A 17,643-nucleotide genomic window follows, 5' to 3' on the forward strand; every position below is an offset into this window, starting at 1 on the left:
GCTCGTTTCCCAGCAATACCACTTCCTTACCGCCTTCTGCAAACGAGCCGAAGAATTCCTAGTCGCATCCGAGGGCACGGTCAGCACGGAGCAGTTCCCTCGTGCCTCTGTTGCGGGTTGGGTTAAGAGGGGGTGTTGCCACTTTCAGAGGTGATAGCGATACTTGGGTTGCTTCCAAGATCCTGCACAACTATTACAAAAATACAGCACAGGATGATGGAATTATACATTGAGACAGATGTGTGTGGTTTATGAAGTCAGTACTTTATTGTAAGCGTTTTTGCATGAGGACATAATGAAGTTTACATGCATGACCTCACAAACACTAGCACGCCATCTTCCGCTGGCAACTAGACCCATTTTTAAACACAGCATGGAACCTCATTACAGCTGCCTGAACAGAGCAAGGTTAGTGTCCTGAATAGGTTTACATTCTTAAACATTTCATAATTTAATATGTAGTAACAATGAGGGCAAAATGGTACTTTCAAGTACTTAACATATCCACTATTGACTCTAGGAATTTTTCAGATGGTCTACAGATATAAATTTTTGCTTTCAGAAACATGTTGAAGAACAGTCATCCCTATAGGAGAATTCTGTTCCCCTTACAGTGCTTCTGCCTCTGGAAATCCACATTCTTCACACTGTGTTGTAATGTGTCTGCAATGTTCCTCTTTGAGCTAGTCATGCTTTCTTACAAAGGGAGATACTATTGAGACAGTTGGAACTCAAAAAGCACTTCCACTACCTGACAACTCTAAGGTTTTGCTAGAGTAAATCAAATCACCATTTCTTTAAGTGTGATGACCTACCAAGCATTTTATCCTGCCTCTTCTATCCTAATCACCATTTCCTTAAGTGTGATGACCTGCCAAGCATTTTATCCTGCCTCTTCTATCCTTCCCCCACCCCACTGAAGCTTAGGGCATTGCTACACCATGCAGAGAGCAGTGCGGGTCACAGCTCCCTCAGCTAGCTCCAACTGGAGAGGTGGTGAACTTCTTGTCTTGGGCCTGAGTGCAGGACAGCATGTCAAGCAGGCCAATACCACTTTGGTGACAGTTCAGTGACAGAGGCTGCCAGGCGGAAGCTGGCACTCCTGTGGGCGCAGGTACTAGCAACGTCCCAGCCTGTTAAGAACCCCATGAATAAGTGCTTATCCAGTACTTCTGTCTCAACAAAGGAGACCAGGAATTCAAACTAAGACTTCAGATGTCACTCATGTTAAAACAGGGATACTCTCTATAATATACACACAATTCCAGCCTATCCCATGCCATGGAAAGACAAGACATCTTTCTCACTGCAGAAAATCAATTTTTGTATCTGAAAGGAACGGATTATCTACCTTACTCCTGCAGAGCAGGCAAGAAAGTGTCCCTGCTGCTAGAAGGTCTCAGAACAGGACAATGGAGATGCTGAGTTTAACACTACATAACAGGATAAATAGAGAAGGTGAGTTGGAGTACTATGTTCCATGCCTGCAGACTAACAAAAAATCCACCCCAACAAAAAGTACACACAAAACCCAAAAGCACACCTGCCCCCAAACAAGACACACAACATACTGCAGAAAGAAGCAGAGTATCAATAACTTTCTTGTGAGATCGGGATAAACAGATGTTAGAATCACTCAGAAGTTCGTAGTTCATTAGGAATTAGAAGTATTTGTAATGTGTTAAACCATTATCACTTATTTTCTCTTCAAAGCCAGTCACTTTCAGGTATAAATGGTTTTCTTGTGGTCCAGTTTTACTATGTGGAGGGTGAAGAGGAAGGTAGCAATATGAACAGAAAATAAGCTATATGCATAGGGTACAGACTTCCTTTTTACACAATTTTCAACAACATATTTTTTCCTTTTGCAAATATATGGGTAAATACTGCATCATCTGTGGGAATTTTCAATGGCAATGAATAAACAACAGAAAAATAATCAGATACTGTGGTTACTGTACAATCATGTTGATGAGAAAATGACCAATGACAGTAACTTCTCTTAAATTCTGTGCGAATTCCAATAAAAACCCCACAAAAAAAGTTCTGTTTTCTTGAGTTTAATTGGAGCTTTATTACTTAAGCTGTGACTTCAGTCTTCACCTTCAGCAAGCTGCAGAGAGGAGGGATACAAGGAAGGTTGTAACACTTAATGGAAGGGACTCGCCACTGAACAGGGTGGTAATGCTAAGGCAGAAGAACTGGGAGTGCCAATTTGTTCTCAACTCTCATGTAAGGACTCCTGGAAAAGGCTGATTACTTGAAAGAAATCAAGAAAATAAATTTAGGAAGCAGAACCTGGGATTAAAGTGAACTGGAACCAGAAAGAGAAAAACACCAATGGCAAAATGCAAATAAACCAACCAGAGTAAATCCAGACAGAACCCAAACAGAGAGGCTGAATGAATAAATAAAGTCCCTAAAATTAAACCAGATTTATGCTGCCAATCAGCAGACATATAAAGCTGTAACTGACTGTGGCATGGTGGCTTCAGCTTCTGCTCCCTCCCCTGAAGCCACTGTCCAAACGGGTAGAAAAATAAAGGTCTAATTTACTGGAAATTCTTTCATTTACAAAACTAATGGAATAGGGTTTGGTTTTATGCTTCTGTGTCAACTTCCGATTTATCTTCAACTCCATTCTGCTCATCTTTCATTTCTGCATCTTCAGTGTGGCTGGTTTGAAGAGTAGCAGCTGACTAAATAAAAAGAAAATATTTTGTTATTGAATTGCTAGCATTTGCAAACAATACCACAAACACTACTTGATTCTTATCATTAGGATACCTCGTCTCCCTCCAAAACTGAAATAAGATATTCTCTTCAGCCAAGAGAAACCAGTAATTTCTTTGCATTTTTCTGCATCTAAAACAGCAGAAGCAGTTTAGAGGAGGCTGAGTGGTATTAAGATGGTTGGATTCAAAACATGGCATGCACATGCTTGCCACATAACATGTTCTCCCGCAAACTGAAATTCATTTAGGAAGCTTCTGCACAGAACTACTTTCGTCCCAATTCAATTTCGATGTGATTCAATTTCAGCAATTCCCATCCAATGGGGGGTGTGAGCAGGGTATGAGGTGCACTTGGACTCGGTATAGGAAGAAGTATCTTTGTTTGACAACTAGTTTCATTAAGAGTGACTTCAACTTGACAACAGTCACTTGGACGTCCTCTGTAAGAGCTTAGTTGGAAGAAAATCTGATCTGATGAAGTGGTTGCTCTAAAAGCCCTCTCCTTGCTGTACCTTCCAGTCCACATAAAAAGGTATGGAAAGCAGAGAGCCATGTAGTAAGGGTCTGAGGTCAGTTTTTACAATAGGACATTAACCAGCACATCCTGACCTTGCAATAATTTTCAAACACAGTAAAGGGAGGTAGAAGTGTCTTGTCCTGCTTATCTCAAAAGCTAGTGCAATGAAATTGCTATTCCACACGCCAGCCTAGCGCCCTGAACCATCTGTTTTATTATGAGGTTAGATGAGAACTGCACAAGAACAAGCAAGGACATAACCATGCACTGTGGGAGGAGGGGAGTAAGAGGGGAAAAGGGTCAGAATCCTTAAACTAAAATATTACATCAACTTAGCTATAACAAGAAACCACAGCCAAAGAACATTCAGGCATCAGTGGTCAACCTTTCACCCTCAGAAGCAGTCCATGAAGCACACGAGAGCAAAGTCTCCTTTGCACAGAAAATCTGTTAGCTTGCAATCCTGGGCTTAAGATAAGGTGATAAACACCCTGCCCTTTAAGAATTCACACTTTACATTATGAACTATTTGAATTCATGAAAAGCACTACTGATGCAAGAGTTGTCTGTCAAACTTCAACAGACCATGAGATACAAAGGTATCAGGAATTTCAGTACTATAGTCCAAGCTGCTTTCTTAGCAATCAGAAGACATTTGGTAAACAAACCCTGTCCTCCAGAATTCTTGAACTTCTCCTACCACTAAGAGAAACTGTTGGAGCCAGACTAAGGCAACACGATAAATGAATTAACAGGAAAACATGTTTTCTTGCAAGAAAAATCCCCAAGACTGACCTGGGGAGTAAGCATCCTTTGTTTACAGTTCCCTGTTCCATTGATCCCTTTTAATCTAAAACCAGATCAGTTTGAAGTAAGTCAGATGGCTCCAAGAAAAAAACAACATAAACACATGCACATTCCCAAGATCATCTAAGTATTGAGAAGGACGAACCAGGCCAATAGCATCCTGGCCTGCATCAGAAATAGTGGGGCCAGTAGGACTAGGGAAGTGATCATCCCTTTGTATTCAGCACCGGTGAGGCCACATCTCAAATACTGTGTTCGGTTTTGGGCCCCTCAGTACAATAAAGACATTGAGGTGCTGGAGCACATCTGAAGAAGGGTGAAGCTGGTGAAGGGTCTAGAGAACAAGACATATGAGGAGCAGCTGAGGGAACTGGGGCTGTTTAGCCTGGAGAAAAGGAGGCTGAAGGGAGACCTCATTGCTCTCTACAACTACCTGACAGGAGGTTGCAGTGAGGCGGGTGTCAATCTCTCTTCCCAAGTAGCAAGTGATGAGATGAGATGAAAAAGCCTCAAGCTGCACCAGGGGAGGTTTAGATTTGGTATTAGGAAAAATTTCTTCACCGAAAGGCTTGTCAAGCATTGGAACAGGCTGCTCAGGGAAGTCGACTGAGTCACCATCCCTGGAAGTACTTGAAAGATATGTAGATGTGGTACTTAGGTACATGGCTTAGTGGTGGACCTGGCAGTGATAGCTTAAAGGTTGGACTCAGGGTCTTTTCCAACGTAGGCAATTCTATGACTCTCTAAGCTGATTCCATCTGGAAGTAGATGGGAAAACTGAAACTAAGTATCATGTCTTTGCAGTATCCCAAACAGTCTGCAATGCAAAGACTGCAAGTTTGCCTTTTGCCAAGAATATGACTCTACCAACGGTCATGGTCTTTCTTAGGGGCCAAGGTGTACATTTTGAAAAGCATGAAGGGCAGCCCTTTCACACTTTTAGTGGGTATAGCTTGTTTCAGCAATCCCCTCTTCCCCTCTGAAGAGCAGATCTTGCTGTGTCCCACACCTAGTAGAAGAAGCCAGATTCCGAGCACCTGTACTAGCTGAAACGAACCTGCACAGCAACAGCAGAGCCTGCCAGCTGGCAATCAAAACCTGCAATTTCAAAAGTGAAGATGCCCAACAGGGAAATAATTCTAGTTCATTTGCTGTATCTTTATTATGCTGAGTTTTTCATTACAGCCTACCAAAATTTAAAGTACTGCTTAGCTAAATGCAACAATGTCTAAAAGGACAGAATACTTTCTTCCAGACTTCAATAAGCAAGGACTGCTGACATCAGGCTGCTTTAGCCAGATACATGACTACATGGACGATTACACTTTCCTTGCACAATCAGTGTGGAACGTCTGCATTTCTGTGTCCATTCTGCTTCTCCTCCATAAGAAGCAAAACAAAATCCACAGATCTACTGCTACTCTTTGAAGAGAACAAAAAAAACCACACACACAAACAAAAAGAGCCACAAACAGAACAGCTTGCCCACTGAACCATCTAGTTATGGATGATTACCCTGTGCTTACTATATGACTACTTTACCGGAGTAAGAGATGAAGAATGGAATACATCTTCTCAGAGATGAATAGATTTCAGATATATCCAATTTTGAAAGACTGGGGGAGGAGGAGAACAAGAGAGGTTTATAAAGTGTTTCACGTAGGAAATTGTCAGCTGACAGTCTGATGGCTGAATTGTCAGGATACGTTCATTTGAGGACACTCCCTGGACACTAACACAGGTAACCACAGCAAACTGACAATTTTCTAGTATCTGACAATTTTCTCCCTGCATATTTTCTGGGAAGGTGGACACAAAGATCTGTGAAAATAACCTCACTAGATGCAAGCTCCTGTACTCCCCAGTGTTACTGAGAAAATTTGAGTCTGATATAAATCCCAGACTTGTCTTTGACGTTACAGGTTTACCTAGTCCTTCTAGACCACCAGATTTAAGGAAAACAAATTGAACATTTTCTTAGGATACGTGATTCTCACCAGTAACTTTGAATGTTTCTTGCTAGCTGCTACAACCTTGTTACAACCTGTATTCAAATATTGCCATTGTTAACTGAAGTAGTATTTACTAAAATTCCAGTGAAAGCTTAGTAGGAAAACCATCCATACAGTAGAATATTGCATCTTCTTACAGTCTGAATTCTGACTCTTCATAATCCATCTGTGACATTTGAGACGGATAGCATCAACCACATCTTAATGTCTCCATGAGAGGCAAGATGGTGCTCAGCACCATCTGCATGACAGACATAAGGTCTCAGTAGATGGGTAACTCAGGCACCAGAATAGATTGTTCTTTAGAAGATCAGTTCAGGGAGAATAGGCACTTTTTTCATTCTTGAACATTATCATGTTTGCATCTCATCAATTGCTTTCTGATTGACACTGCATCTCTGTTGCAAAAATCAGTTGAAATAAGTAAAAGCATTCTGTGCAATGCTTGGTACTGCTAGTTGTCTTGTTCAAACAAGATGGTCTTATCATTTTGACCGTTGGCTATTTCCAGATTTTTTTCTCCTCAGAAGAAGCTACTCTAGTGTTCTCCCACTATATTTATCTGTACTAAGAAGTAAGCTGAATACCTAAACACTATTCCTCGTCTTAACACATTAAACCACCTCTTATAGTCTTGTGGAGTAGTGTTACTTACCTTTACGTCTTTGTCTGCAAGCCTTTGGAACATGTTGGCATACATCTTTTTCTCCTTCTCATGCTGCTCCCGTATTTTTTGCTGACAAGTTACCAGTTGCACTTTGGCAGCTTTGTTACTTGGATAAAACTGTATCACTTTCTGGAAATCTCCCCGTGCCAATTCAAAGTCATTGACAGCCAAGTGTGCTTCTCCACGCCTGAAGAGGCCTTTTTCATTGTTGCTATCCAATTCAAGTGCCTGTATTAAAAAACAAAACACCACCACATTCAAGAATACTACATTATTCTTTTTTTAATAATATGCAGTCAGAACACCAGAGATTGCTAGAAACTGGACCTTCTGATGTAGATTTGTGAGTCTTGGCAGGGGTTACCAACAAAGTGAGTTGAATATAGCAGAAGTACAAAAAGGACCGAATATAGTAGGCTATCTGACAGAGAACCAGCAAGTCTAAGATTTTGTTCTGGCTCTATTCCGGCTCTTTGAAGGACCTTGGTCAACATGCCTACCTTCACCACACCTCAGTGTTTCTGATTTCTAAATACTTGAAGATTCTCACTGTAGTAGCAAGTTAGTAAAATATATTCAAAGGACAATAATTATGAAAATAACCTGTTGGATATTTTTACATTGTGCATTCAGTACTTCCCAACTGTGAGATGATAAGAAAGGCTAAGCACCACATGGCCTGGTATCCCTCAAACAGTTAAAGGGAGAGATAAACTGTCAGACTGCTTGTGCAGCTTAAGAATAAATAAACCCTTACTACCTTGTTGCAGTTCTCCAAAGCCTGGGAGTATTCCTTCAGCTTGAGATGGCACATAGCTAGATTAAGGTGGGCAGCAAGCCTTAAGCTTTTGGCTTTTGTATCCTCCTCATTGGAGAGTCCTGATTCATGCTCCAGCCATGACACAATCTTCTTATACTGTAATGCTGCCCGTTTGTATTTCCCCTCCTGTAAACAAAGCAGTTCAATTATCAGGCATATCATCACAGTAACTTTTATCTCCCTCTTGCCTTTTCTGCTTACCTTGAGCAACAGATCTGAAAAAAATAACTCACAGTAACCAGCAAATAACCTCTATCATAAAAAATATACTACTTCTGAAAGCCATTCCTGCATAGGATCAGAAAACCTTTAGGAATACTTACTGGTTCCTCCACTAAAGCTAGGGGTATAGGCCAGCACTGAAACATCATTCTTAACTCCCACCTTATATTCAAGTTTTGATACAAAACAAGGAAAATGGGGTATTTTCAAAGCAGCACAATTATTGCTGTGTCATCAAGATAATGGGAAAGTCTCCCTTTAGCTGGTCAAATTGTTTGAAACAGCTTCTCCACACATCTCTGCCCACATGAATGTTGTTCGTTGACAGCACTATCCCACAAGAGGAACTTAAATACTCTAACCTCACTACTATTCAATGTATGCCCCATAATTACTTGTAGGTACAACAAACAGCTCTGACAGAGAAAACTAATTCTGCAGGGAGTTAGTTCTTTGGATATTCCAGCTCTGAGGCTTGCTTTTTTTTTTTTAAGACATCTTCCCCTCCAGCCCTCCTTGTAAGACATCACAGAGAATACCATGAACACCACTCTGAAATGACAGAAGCAGCAATCACCATTCTCATGACATGGACTAAGAAATGCTATTATTACTTGTGGACTGTAATTTACCTTGAAGTACTGAGTGCCTCTCTCCTTCACAATGCAGCTTTGTTCCAGCTTCTCATCTGTGTTCATTTCCCAAGACTCCTTAGCCTACCCAAACAGGAACAGTTCAAATCAGTAATACAACTTCTGGGGAAACCAAGTGGCTATGCTGCTTCCCATTAACAGTATGGTAGAAATAGGCTTGGCAAAGTAGAGTTTTGCACTGCTACTGGAAACGGGGCTAGAGCACAAGATGGCAACGGATGGGGATACAGCAAGAACAATGGCAATTTCAGCCAAGAGTTCCCAGTGTGTCATCATCTCTGACAACAGTGGCTTCCCTATTTCAGATCAACATTCAAGGATTCCATCATCCTTGTTTAAGCTGCACTCACACTTCTTCCCCCACCTCCCAGTCTCTTCAGGACTTCATCTCTTGTCCCTACCTTTTCAAAGCTTTTGAGTTTCACTTCATACTGTAGCTCTGCATCTGGAGGGATCTGAAATTTCTCCTTCCCAGCACTTCCAAAACCATAGCTGTAAGATTGGGGGAACAGGGGGAGGAAGAAAACAAACAAACAAACCAAGTTCCAAAACTACACAGCCAGCCATATTCGCTCCATGTGAAGCTGGAGAGCCAGAAACCCCATGCAAACCTAAGATTCCTATACAGCATTATTACAAGACATAAAGGCTTGAAGAATTCTGGGTGCTATTCTAAAATTAGCAAGCACAACGTAGAAGAAAGCTGGAGAAACCTGGTGTTAATTTTGTTAATCTCTAGGCTCTAGGTTACCAGTTCCTATTCTTTTAGCTTACATGAAGAAAAAGCATAATTTAAGGAAAAAAAAAACCCAAACTTTCAAGCTATACATCTCCCTTATAATCATGGTCTGAGAATGGATGTTTCCTTCAGAGCACCTCCATTGTAGTACTATTCTCAGAAAAGCAAAGACAGCAATAAATACACAGATTAAGTAAACAGCTGTACACTTAACATACTGCCAATCAGCTGATTAACAATAAACGCTTATAGAAAGGTTCTGTGCTGCAACTCCAGTAAGCAGCTGCATATTAGCAGGAAAACCCTCAAGATTGGATTGCTTCACTTTTATTCTCCCATCAGGTTCAGTTCCAGTTTAAAAAACTTAAAAACTGAAATTAATTGTTTTGATGGAAACAATCAGTGCAAACTCTACTTGTTTCAGATGTGTTCTCACTGTAAAGAGGAAATTGTGCTTACAATGTTGGGCAGTCATATGTCTCTGTTCTTAGTCCCAGAGTTCTTACAATGGTCCAAGGTTTGTATGTAACTCTGCTTTGTATCTCACAGGACTCTTGAAGGTCTTTTTCCAAAAGGCTTTCAGAATATCAGTGAATGTTTTCTACTGAGAAACGATTTCTGATACTCTTTACTAACCACATCACCTAAGGACTATCTGTCTGGTCACATCAGGCTGCTCAGAAGGCTCATCAGCTCTTTTCCTATTCTGAAGCTGTTCTTTACATATCTTTATATGCATGGCTGTAGAGTAAGTACCATTTAGTTAAGAGGGACCACCAAAATGTAAGTTCAAGACAGTAACAATATTTTTTTTAACATTCACTGAGATCAACACTATAGAGACTTAAGTAAATTTGTTTTGGAGTGCTACTACCTCACAACCTAGTGGTGAAGTGATCTTAGCTTTATACTTCTTGTACATCAAACTTTTGGGGCTGATCAAGTTTTACTACAGCACTGAAAAAAACTGAAAGGCGTTATAACAAAACACTTCATTCTTGCCAGATGCTTGGTATAAGCCCTTCATGTATCAAAAGATCAGAAACGGCATACTTGGGTTTAAGATAGAACATGGATTCCTCCGATTTCTCCATTTTTTGTATTGCTTTCTCCAGACCATGAGGAAGATCATAGTTGTCACCTTCTCCAATCTCAAAACGCAATTCCCTCTTATCAAAAACACAATCTCCGTATCGGCCTTCAAACTGGACTGGTAACAAAAAACAGAACAACCCAGAGAAAGTCAGAACACATCTGTGTATGGTAAGGGGCAGGAAGAACAGCCAATATAGGCAGTACCAAAGCCTTCTCTTTCAACAGGTACCCATGCACAGCAGCTACTGGCAGCAAATAGAACTTCCACTGCTAAACTCAATAGACCTTGTTGCTGCTGGAAAATGTAAATGACAGTGAAAGCTTACTCTAGGTTGTTAAGTTACTTGGTAAAGGAAAGAAAAGCCACATATTCCTCTCTCAAAGCAAGGAGTTGTAGAATGGGAAAAAGGTTCTGTCCTCTCACATGATAAACCCATTTACTATTTGTGTAACATACTCACTCTCTACAAGAGCACCCTCATTGGGCTTGGAGTAACCTTCCCCCTTTTTACGGATTCTTCGGATGATGCCACCATCTTCATCATCAGTGAGGTCCTCCCCCTTGAACTCAAAAAGTTCTATCTGTAGAGGGAAGACAAGCCTTGCGTTTATTCTCATTATATCAGTTTAGTAACTTAGAATTTGTTCTCCAGAGGTCTTTGAAACTATAGCTGTTCAGGAAGACACTATTTTAGTTATTGTCCTGTGAGATATCAGATAGCCAAGGCTATGAAGATGCTGTATTCAGTTGATACTGGATGGAAACCTACTGAAGAGTTTCAGATTATGTTCAGGCCTTTATGGCTTTTTTTCTCCAGCAATCTTGGTCTCCCAATACTAAAAATTAAATCCTTTAACTGAAAGGACTGTGAACCTGGCTTCTGACTATAAGCTTACATGAGCCACAATGCTTAGGGACTATTGCAAAAAAGAGATTCTGTTGGCTTCTTCAATATCATTTTTGATAATGTCTGCAGGCAGAAATACGTATAGTGGTTTCAGGGCTTGAGGTTTTGTTGTTGTTGTTTTTTTGGTTTTGTTTGGTTGGTTTGGCTTGTTGAGGTTTTTTTGGGTTCTTGTTTGTTTGGTTTTTGTAATATGAGGGAAAATACCTTTTGAACACATTAAGCCAGGAAGAATTTGCTCTCAGCTGCCACTGTGCAGTGTTACCACACTGAGTAGCAGCTGCCATACCCTTTTACTCTACAGTCAAGTAGAATCACCAGTAGTGTCACTGCATCCAAGGGCCAGGGAAGTTTAGGTAATGCAAGGACAAAAGGAGCAGGAAAAGTAAATATAGAGATGCAATCATTATCCTTAAGTCCTGATTACATCCTTAATTCCATCTATGGTCAAATTCAGATCAACATTAAAGTGCTTAGAATACTAGAGGCCAAACCGATTCCAAATGCTTGCCTTGCAATATTAAAACACATTCCAGAATATCTTTTCAGACTTCAGCTATTCCCCATCTTCTTACCCCTGTACCACAGGACAGTAGTTTCAAAACTTCTGTATCATTCTCCCTTGCACGTCTGAACAATTAGTGTTCTTATTTTACTCGTTACATTTTCCCCCTCTAGTCTATCACAGTGTATTGTGGGGCCATTTCAGAAAAAAAAAAAGTTTCCAGAGGAATGACAAAACAAAACCATGATCTGGCCCACCTTTCATTTAAACTTACTGCTGCAACAAATTGTTTAGAATTTTTAAGAGATAGTGTTAATGTAAGAGATAACTATCCAGCCTGATTCTTCACATGCCCCTCCCAAGTCTCTAATGCAAATCATAATCTGAAGTGGCAGTACCATGAAAAGATGGAAAAATAGTCTAGTCCCAAAAGAAATTTGTTGTTGCTGCTATGAAATTAAGAAAAAAAAAATCTTGTTATCCTATGTTTGATTAAAACAATAGTAAAAACAGCACAAAAGAACAAACCATTATAATCAGCATTGTTTAGAATAAGTACCTAATTTAAAAAAAAAGTTCACGGTACTGGATTTAAGACACCCGTAACGCAAAAGGAATATTCACCAGCACAAACAGTACTTTCACTTTGTATGTTGATGGATACCTAGTACCAAATGATATTCTGGTCTTTCTCTTCAGTCTGTCTCAAACAAGCTAAGTCACTCCAGAACATTCCACTGATGACCATAAGGGTTTCCCCATTTTTTTTTTTTTGTACCCGAACAACAGTATCCTATGGAAGAATCTACTTATATTGCTCAGCAAAACAATAATGATAAAGAAAAAACAACAGAAAAAAAAACCAAACAATAAGACATCCATTATTTTAGGTCATAGCCAAATGCTGATGTGGTAATAATACAGCTACAAAGTCTTTTCATGTATATTTTAGAGGGCCCTTTTTAAGGCAACCCATACAAAATTTTGGTATGGTGATGGCACTTGCAAAAGGAACCAGGCTGACATTGTTTTAAATAATAAAAAAGAAACGTAGGAGCAAGACTAAAGAAAGTGGAAACTTCAGAGATCTTAAGTGCCCAGGAGTCATACTAGTCAGAAATCACTCCTACCTAATAAAACCTAGGAAAACTTTCTGTATCTAAGTACCACCCCACCCCCCAATTGAGAAGACACCAAGCACTGCTTATTTGTTGTAGCCAGTCATCTGCAGGCCACTCTGTTAGGAAAGCACAAAACCATCACAGGCAGCCTCAGGCAGGCATTAGGGGATATAAAGGGTCATGAATGAAACACTACTTTTATCTAAACAGGACCTAGAAGATGGAGAGGTCAGACTGGCATCATTAAGAAAAACCTAGTGGGAAGTGAAGCATCCGCATGACTGTATCAGATAGACTCAGTAGTACTGATGAAACAAATCCCATCTTGCAGTTAGTGCTTTTATTTATCAAAAGGTTAGCTCTTATCTCTTGTTGCAGGACAATGATGTAGCATCCTGTGTACTAGTGCTACGCCCTTAAGAATGCTTTAATATGCTGCCAAAGTCTTGAGCTTTGAGACAGTGTGCATGGACAGTAAAAAGCAGAGAAGCTGAACACCTTCAATAATTGCTACACTGAAGTTCTTGTGTGTTTTTCCTTTTCCACAACCAAAATGAAGTGAGCAGAAAAAGGTTGAGGGGTAGGAGGGGGGAAAAAAAAAGTTTACATTTGAATCACCAAGTCAGAACACAGTAAATATGTGTATTTTTATCTCCCCCTCCAATCCTGCCCTGTATTACACTTAGAATCACTTACATTTGTGCAAAGCACACAGCATTCCAGCATGTATAGTCTGATCCAATACAGATAAGCCATGAGTATTTCCAGATTTATAGATAAAAAAATGCTGCTTAGGAACACCTTTATAAGACAACTATTTTTCACCAGTCAACTGCAGAAATAATGGCATTAATTTTGAGGTACTTGAAATTAGTTAAGTTCTCATCCCTTAGTAGCCTGGGATAGCACCTCCTGGCAGTATTTTTTGCATCCTTCCACATAAAATACATCTTCAATGCTATTACTCACAGGTTCATGGAAAAAAGAAATGCAAATACACTATCCAAATTTAATACAATATCCAACTACATTTAATTTACCCTTCTTAACAGATACTCATTGTCTCCATTAAAACCTAAATAGGCTTTCAGTCTCTACTCCATGAGCTGTTTCTACCTTTCTCAGATATCAGACAAAACATTTAATCTGAGAGCAATCATCAGAGTTTAAAAGCCTTCCTTATGCCCCCAAAGTTGGAGTCCATTCCGTTAAGTATTTTAGAACAAAGTAATTTTTAAAACCACACTTTTAAAAGAGTCCATCTGCTTTGTCTCAGGTGCAATTAATTTATTGGAAAATTTTACTGTTTCGACAATAAAAATATACCCTCCCAAAACACTGTTCATACTGTTTGTCAGAGCATGCTCCAGAAACAGCTTTAATATCATCCTCTATGGATGATCAAATCAAACACGAGTTCCAGCATTCAGAGCATCCACTCTCACTACTGAAATAATACACAGGAGACAGCTGCTATTTCCACCCCCCTTTGGGAAGGAGTAGGGGGTGGGGAGAGGGGAAGATGCCTAGAAGACCGCTAGGGAACTAGTTCTCTCCTCTGCTGGTGAAGTTAAGAAACACCCATGCTAACTGGCTCCATGCTCACCAAGACATGCAGTTCACCTCTGAGGAGACCAACTGTCCACGTACATTGTAAAACTAGCATTACCCAGGCACCAAAAGTCAAGACTGCTGAATCTGTCACAGGGACCAAGTGTGTACAAAGGACTTCCTACGATGGTAACACTGACCAATGTAGGCTAGATCCACAGACAGACTTCGGTAAACAACAAGCGACCTGAGTCCAAACTGTTCTTGTGGTGCTTTAAGGTGCTTATTAAAATGCTCAGCTCTGCAGAAAACAGAGTTCATAGTTGCAGGGCTGTTCAAATAGAGCTTATACTCTAGTAGGTTATATGGGGTAATTATCTCTTTTCTCCCCCAAATAGCTCATAAAACATTGTGTTAATGTTGCAAAGAAAACATAAAAAAGTATTAAAGATATATTACTGAGGACATTAATTGATCTTTCTGTTGTTGAAAACTTTATAATGTTTAACGTAAGTATTACTACTTTGAGTCTTACGAAGTGGAAAGAGGATTAAAGACTTCATTTCTTCAACTACTTCAGAGTCTGTCACTGAGACATTCCTCCCTCCCCTGCCCCACAGCCCCAACCTGCACTCTCCTACAGTGAATCATTCCATAACTGTAAAATTAAAACTATGAATACTGGGAAACTTTCAGATATTTTTAAAACTCCAAAATAAGGGAACCTGAGCCACTGCAGATCAGCAGCAGCCAGACTACAACTCTATGCTTTGCCTACACTACCCTAAAATTAACCATATTTTTCTCTTTAGAAAACCTAACAATCTTGTCTTGAAAGGATATTATATCACACATTTTCTACAGTGAAATATGATTTTTGCCTTATTTTAAAGCATACCATTTCAGTGACCAGCTCCCACTTACCTCAAAAATCAGTGTAGCATTAGGAGGTATCTTTGGCGGGCTCCCAGCTGAGCCATAAGCGTATTCTGGTTTACATGTAATCCGACAGATTTCACCAACCTTCATAGTCGCCACAGCAATGTCCCATGCTTTGATCACCTCACCTATGTAAGTCAAATTTAAATCACATGATTGCTAGGCATACATAAAAGACATGATCAGCTGTGAAACTGAGCATCATCACTTTTAGTACACAAAAGAAAGAGAGGAAATGCTGAAAGACTTGGGCTCACTCTGATTTATGTACAACAGCTTTAACCCTAATCAAATTATAAAGTTACCCGGGGACCCAAATTTGGCTAAATTTCTTCATTAGAAAGATGAAGTGTGTAGTGATTCTTTTCCTCATCTTACTTCCTTGCCTATAGAGGATACAAGTCATCTGAATACAGACACTAGCTGAAGCGCTTGGCACAACCTCAAGTGTGAGGAAATAACAATAAACTCTTTGAAGAGGAAGGTCTTAGGGTGAGAGATTGCCTGCTCATATTTTGAAAACAATCCAAAACAACAGCCTGGTACTTTATCAGTTGGCAAAGAGGAGCATGAATGGCAACTAGAAGTTACATGCACTTGTAACAGAAAGGGGGAGGAAAGTAGGCAAAGTAGTGTTCCTTCTAAAGCCAAAAGTGAAGAGAAGCTGGAAACTCAAGTAACAAAATCCTGTCTCTTACTCAAGCTCTCCTACTTGCTGCTCCTTTCAACTCAATCAAGCAGCCTTTCTATTAGTCTTGTATTAATAGGTACACTTCATATCATCTCAAATTTCAGTACACTGCAGAATTTATATCCCAAATAAAAAAGTAGCAGGTAAGGAACTGCCAGGGAAAACCCTCAGATTGAGTAGTAAGATTCAGAAAATGAAGGCTTTTGATAATGAAGAGATGTACTGCTTCAAGATTTTATTTGGGTTAATTCCAGAACTTGGGGAAAAAGGAAGTTATGTTTCATCATACTGCATGACAGCTGCCCCTGTGCACCCTGGTCACAATCAAGTATTCCTGAATTTGAGTCTTCTGCCAAAAAAACAACAAAACACACATTCTGGCTATTTAACTACCCTTTATCACTACACTTCAGGGCAAATTTGCTCGCCTGGAGTGCTTTGTCTCAGGCCCCCGAATTCTCCAGCAGGTCTCAAAGGGCTATACGGTTTTCTCATTCACAAAAATCTCAAAGATTGGGCCATTCTAGGACAATAAACTTTAAGCTCTGAAAACAAGTTTAAGTAGCAACTTTAATATGCAATGGAGCTACACATGCAAGGAAATCCCATCTCAATTATTACTAAAAGCGATGAGTACCAAACATGAGATATTACCTTTCCCCAAGTCAAATGAAAACTTGTCTCTCCTGTCCAGACTGGAGTCAAATTTAGTGCCATCAAGAAGCCATCCTGTGTAATGGACAGTCACTTTATCACCTATCATTGGAGACTCTGTCCCACTGCCTTCTCTCTTCACAACCTGAGAAACACAGTAAGCAACATTAAGATGATGAAAACTAAGTCTGCCTATTGGACATTAATTCAATTTACTCAGATGTATGCGTTATCATCTTCAATAGACAAAGGATTTGCAGGTTTACTTCAGGTAATCTGGCAATGGATTGACTATTCTGTCTCCAGATTAGCAGTGTTGCCAATGCAGGAACCTCAAGATGGCTCTGCTGTGATACAAGAATTTAATCAGCAACAGTTGGCACCAGCTTACAGATCTCTGCATCTATAGTTAGGAATGTCACTTACCTTTCCTCAACAAGATTTAAATGTTCTTGAAAGTTAATCAGGTAAAGGATTAGGCAGGGTTTTTTTGCTTTATTCAAGTACTTTCTTCACCACCACTCTATCATTACCCCTGAGTTCAGTGTTCTAGACAAAGCATTTAAACAAGAAAATGAGATGCTTCCTTCCACGCAAAATCTATTCTAACATGTTATCTCACATTACTCGAGTTAAACCAGACAGTTTAACAAAGGTTAACAGAATCTCACCCCAATGAAGGTTAGCTCTAGCAGCCAACACAGTAACACTTAGGAATTATTATACCATACTACTTTTGCCTCCCCAGAAGTCTAACACTGACTGCCAGCACTCCGATTTCACAAGCACTTGCAAGGATTTTATTTTCTTCTCAAGAGGTTCCCCAGTCTGGCTAGCAAGACCAGTATCAACTATATCTACACTACACAAAAAGCAAGACCAGCCAATCTCTCTGGTGTTCATTTTAAATGTATATAAAAATAGGGAACAATATTGACAGATCTCACAGGGCGAGGATATGAAGCCTTGCCCATAACAGGATTCTTGAAGTTCAAATTTGAGTTTTCTCC

General features: G+C 39.9%; 1 protein-coding gene across 1 annotated transcript; it reads right to left on the reverse strand.

The window, feature by feature from the left end:
• Window positions 1-2,233: 2,233 nt before the first annotated feature.
• FKBP4 (FK506 binding protein 4, 59kDa) lies at window positions 2,234-16,778 on the reverse strand. Its single transcript, XM_010080261.1, has 9 exons — window positions 16,634-16,778; window positions 15,274-15,416; window positions 10,729-10,849; window positions 10,226-10,382; window positions 8,835-8,925; window positions 8,413-8,496; window positions 7,499-7,684; window positions 6,727-6,966; window positions 2,234-2,699 (listed from the first exon to the last, which is right to left on the reverse strand). The coding sequence occupies exons 1-9, from the start codon at window positions 16,740-16,742 to the stop codon at window positions 2,601-2,603; spliced, it is 1,230 nt and encodes a 409-aa protein (XP_010078563.1). The 5' UTR covers window positions 16,743-16,778; the 3' UTR covers window positions 2,234-2,600.
• Window positions 16,779-17,643: the final 865 nt, after the last annotated feature.

Source organism: Pterocles gutturalis, unplaced genomic scaffold (assembly GCF_000699245.1).
Source record: "Pterocles gutturalis isolate BGI_N339 unplaced genomic scaffold, ASM69924v1 scaffold8014, whole genome shotgun sequence".
In the NCBI taxonomy this organism is placed as follows: Eukaryota; Metazoa; Chordata; class Aves; order Pterocliformes; family Pteroclidae; genus Pterocles; species Pterocles gutturalis.

Coding starts and splice junctions, on each gene's coding strand:
- FKBP4 (XM_010080261.1), bottom strand. CDS start 16,742: ATGATAGGTGATAAAGTGACTGTCCATTACACAGGATGGCTTCTTGAT. Junction 15,417..16,633: donor TTCATTTGACTTGGGGAAAG/GTAATATCTCAT, acceptor TGACTTACATAG/GTGAGGTGATCAAAGCATGG. Junction 2,700..6,726: donor TTGCAGACAAAGACGTAAAG/GTAAGTAACACT, acceptor CTTTTTATTTAG/TCAGCTGCTACTCTTCAAAC.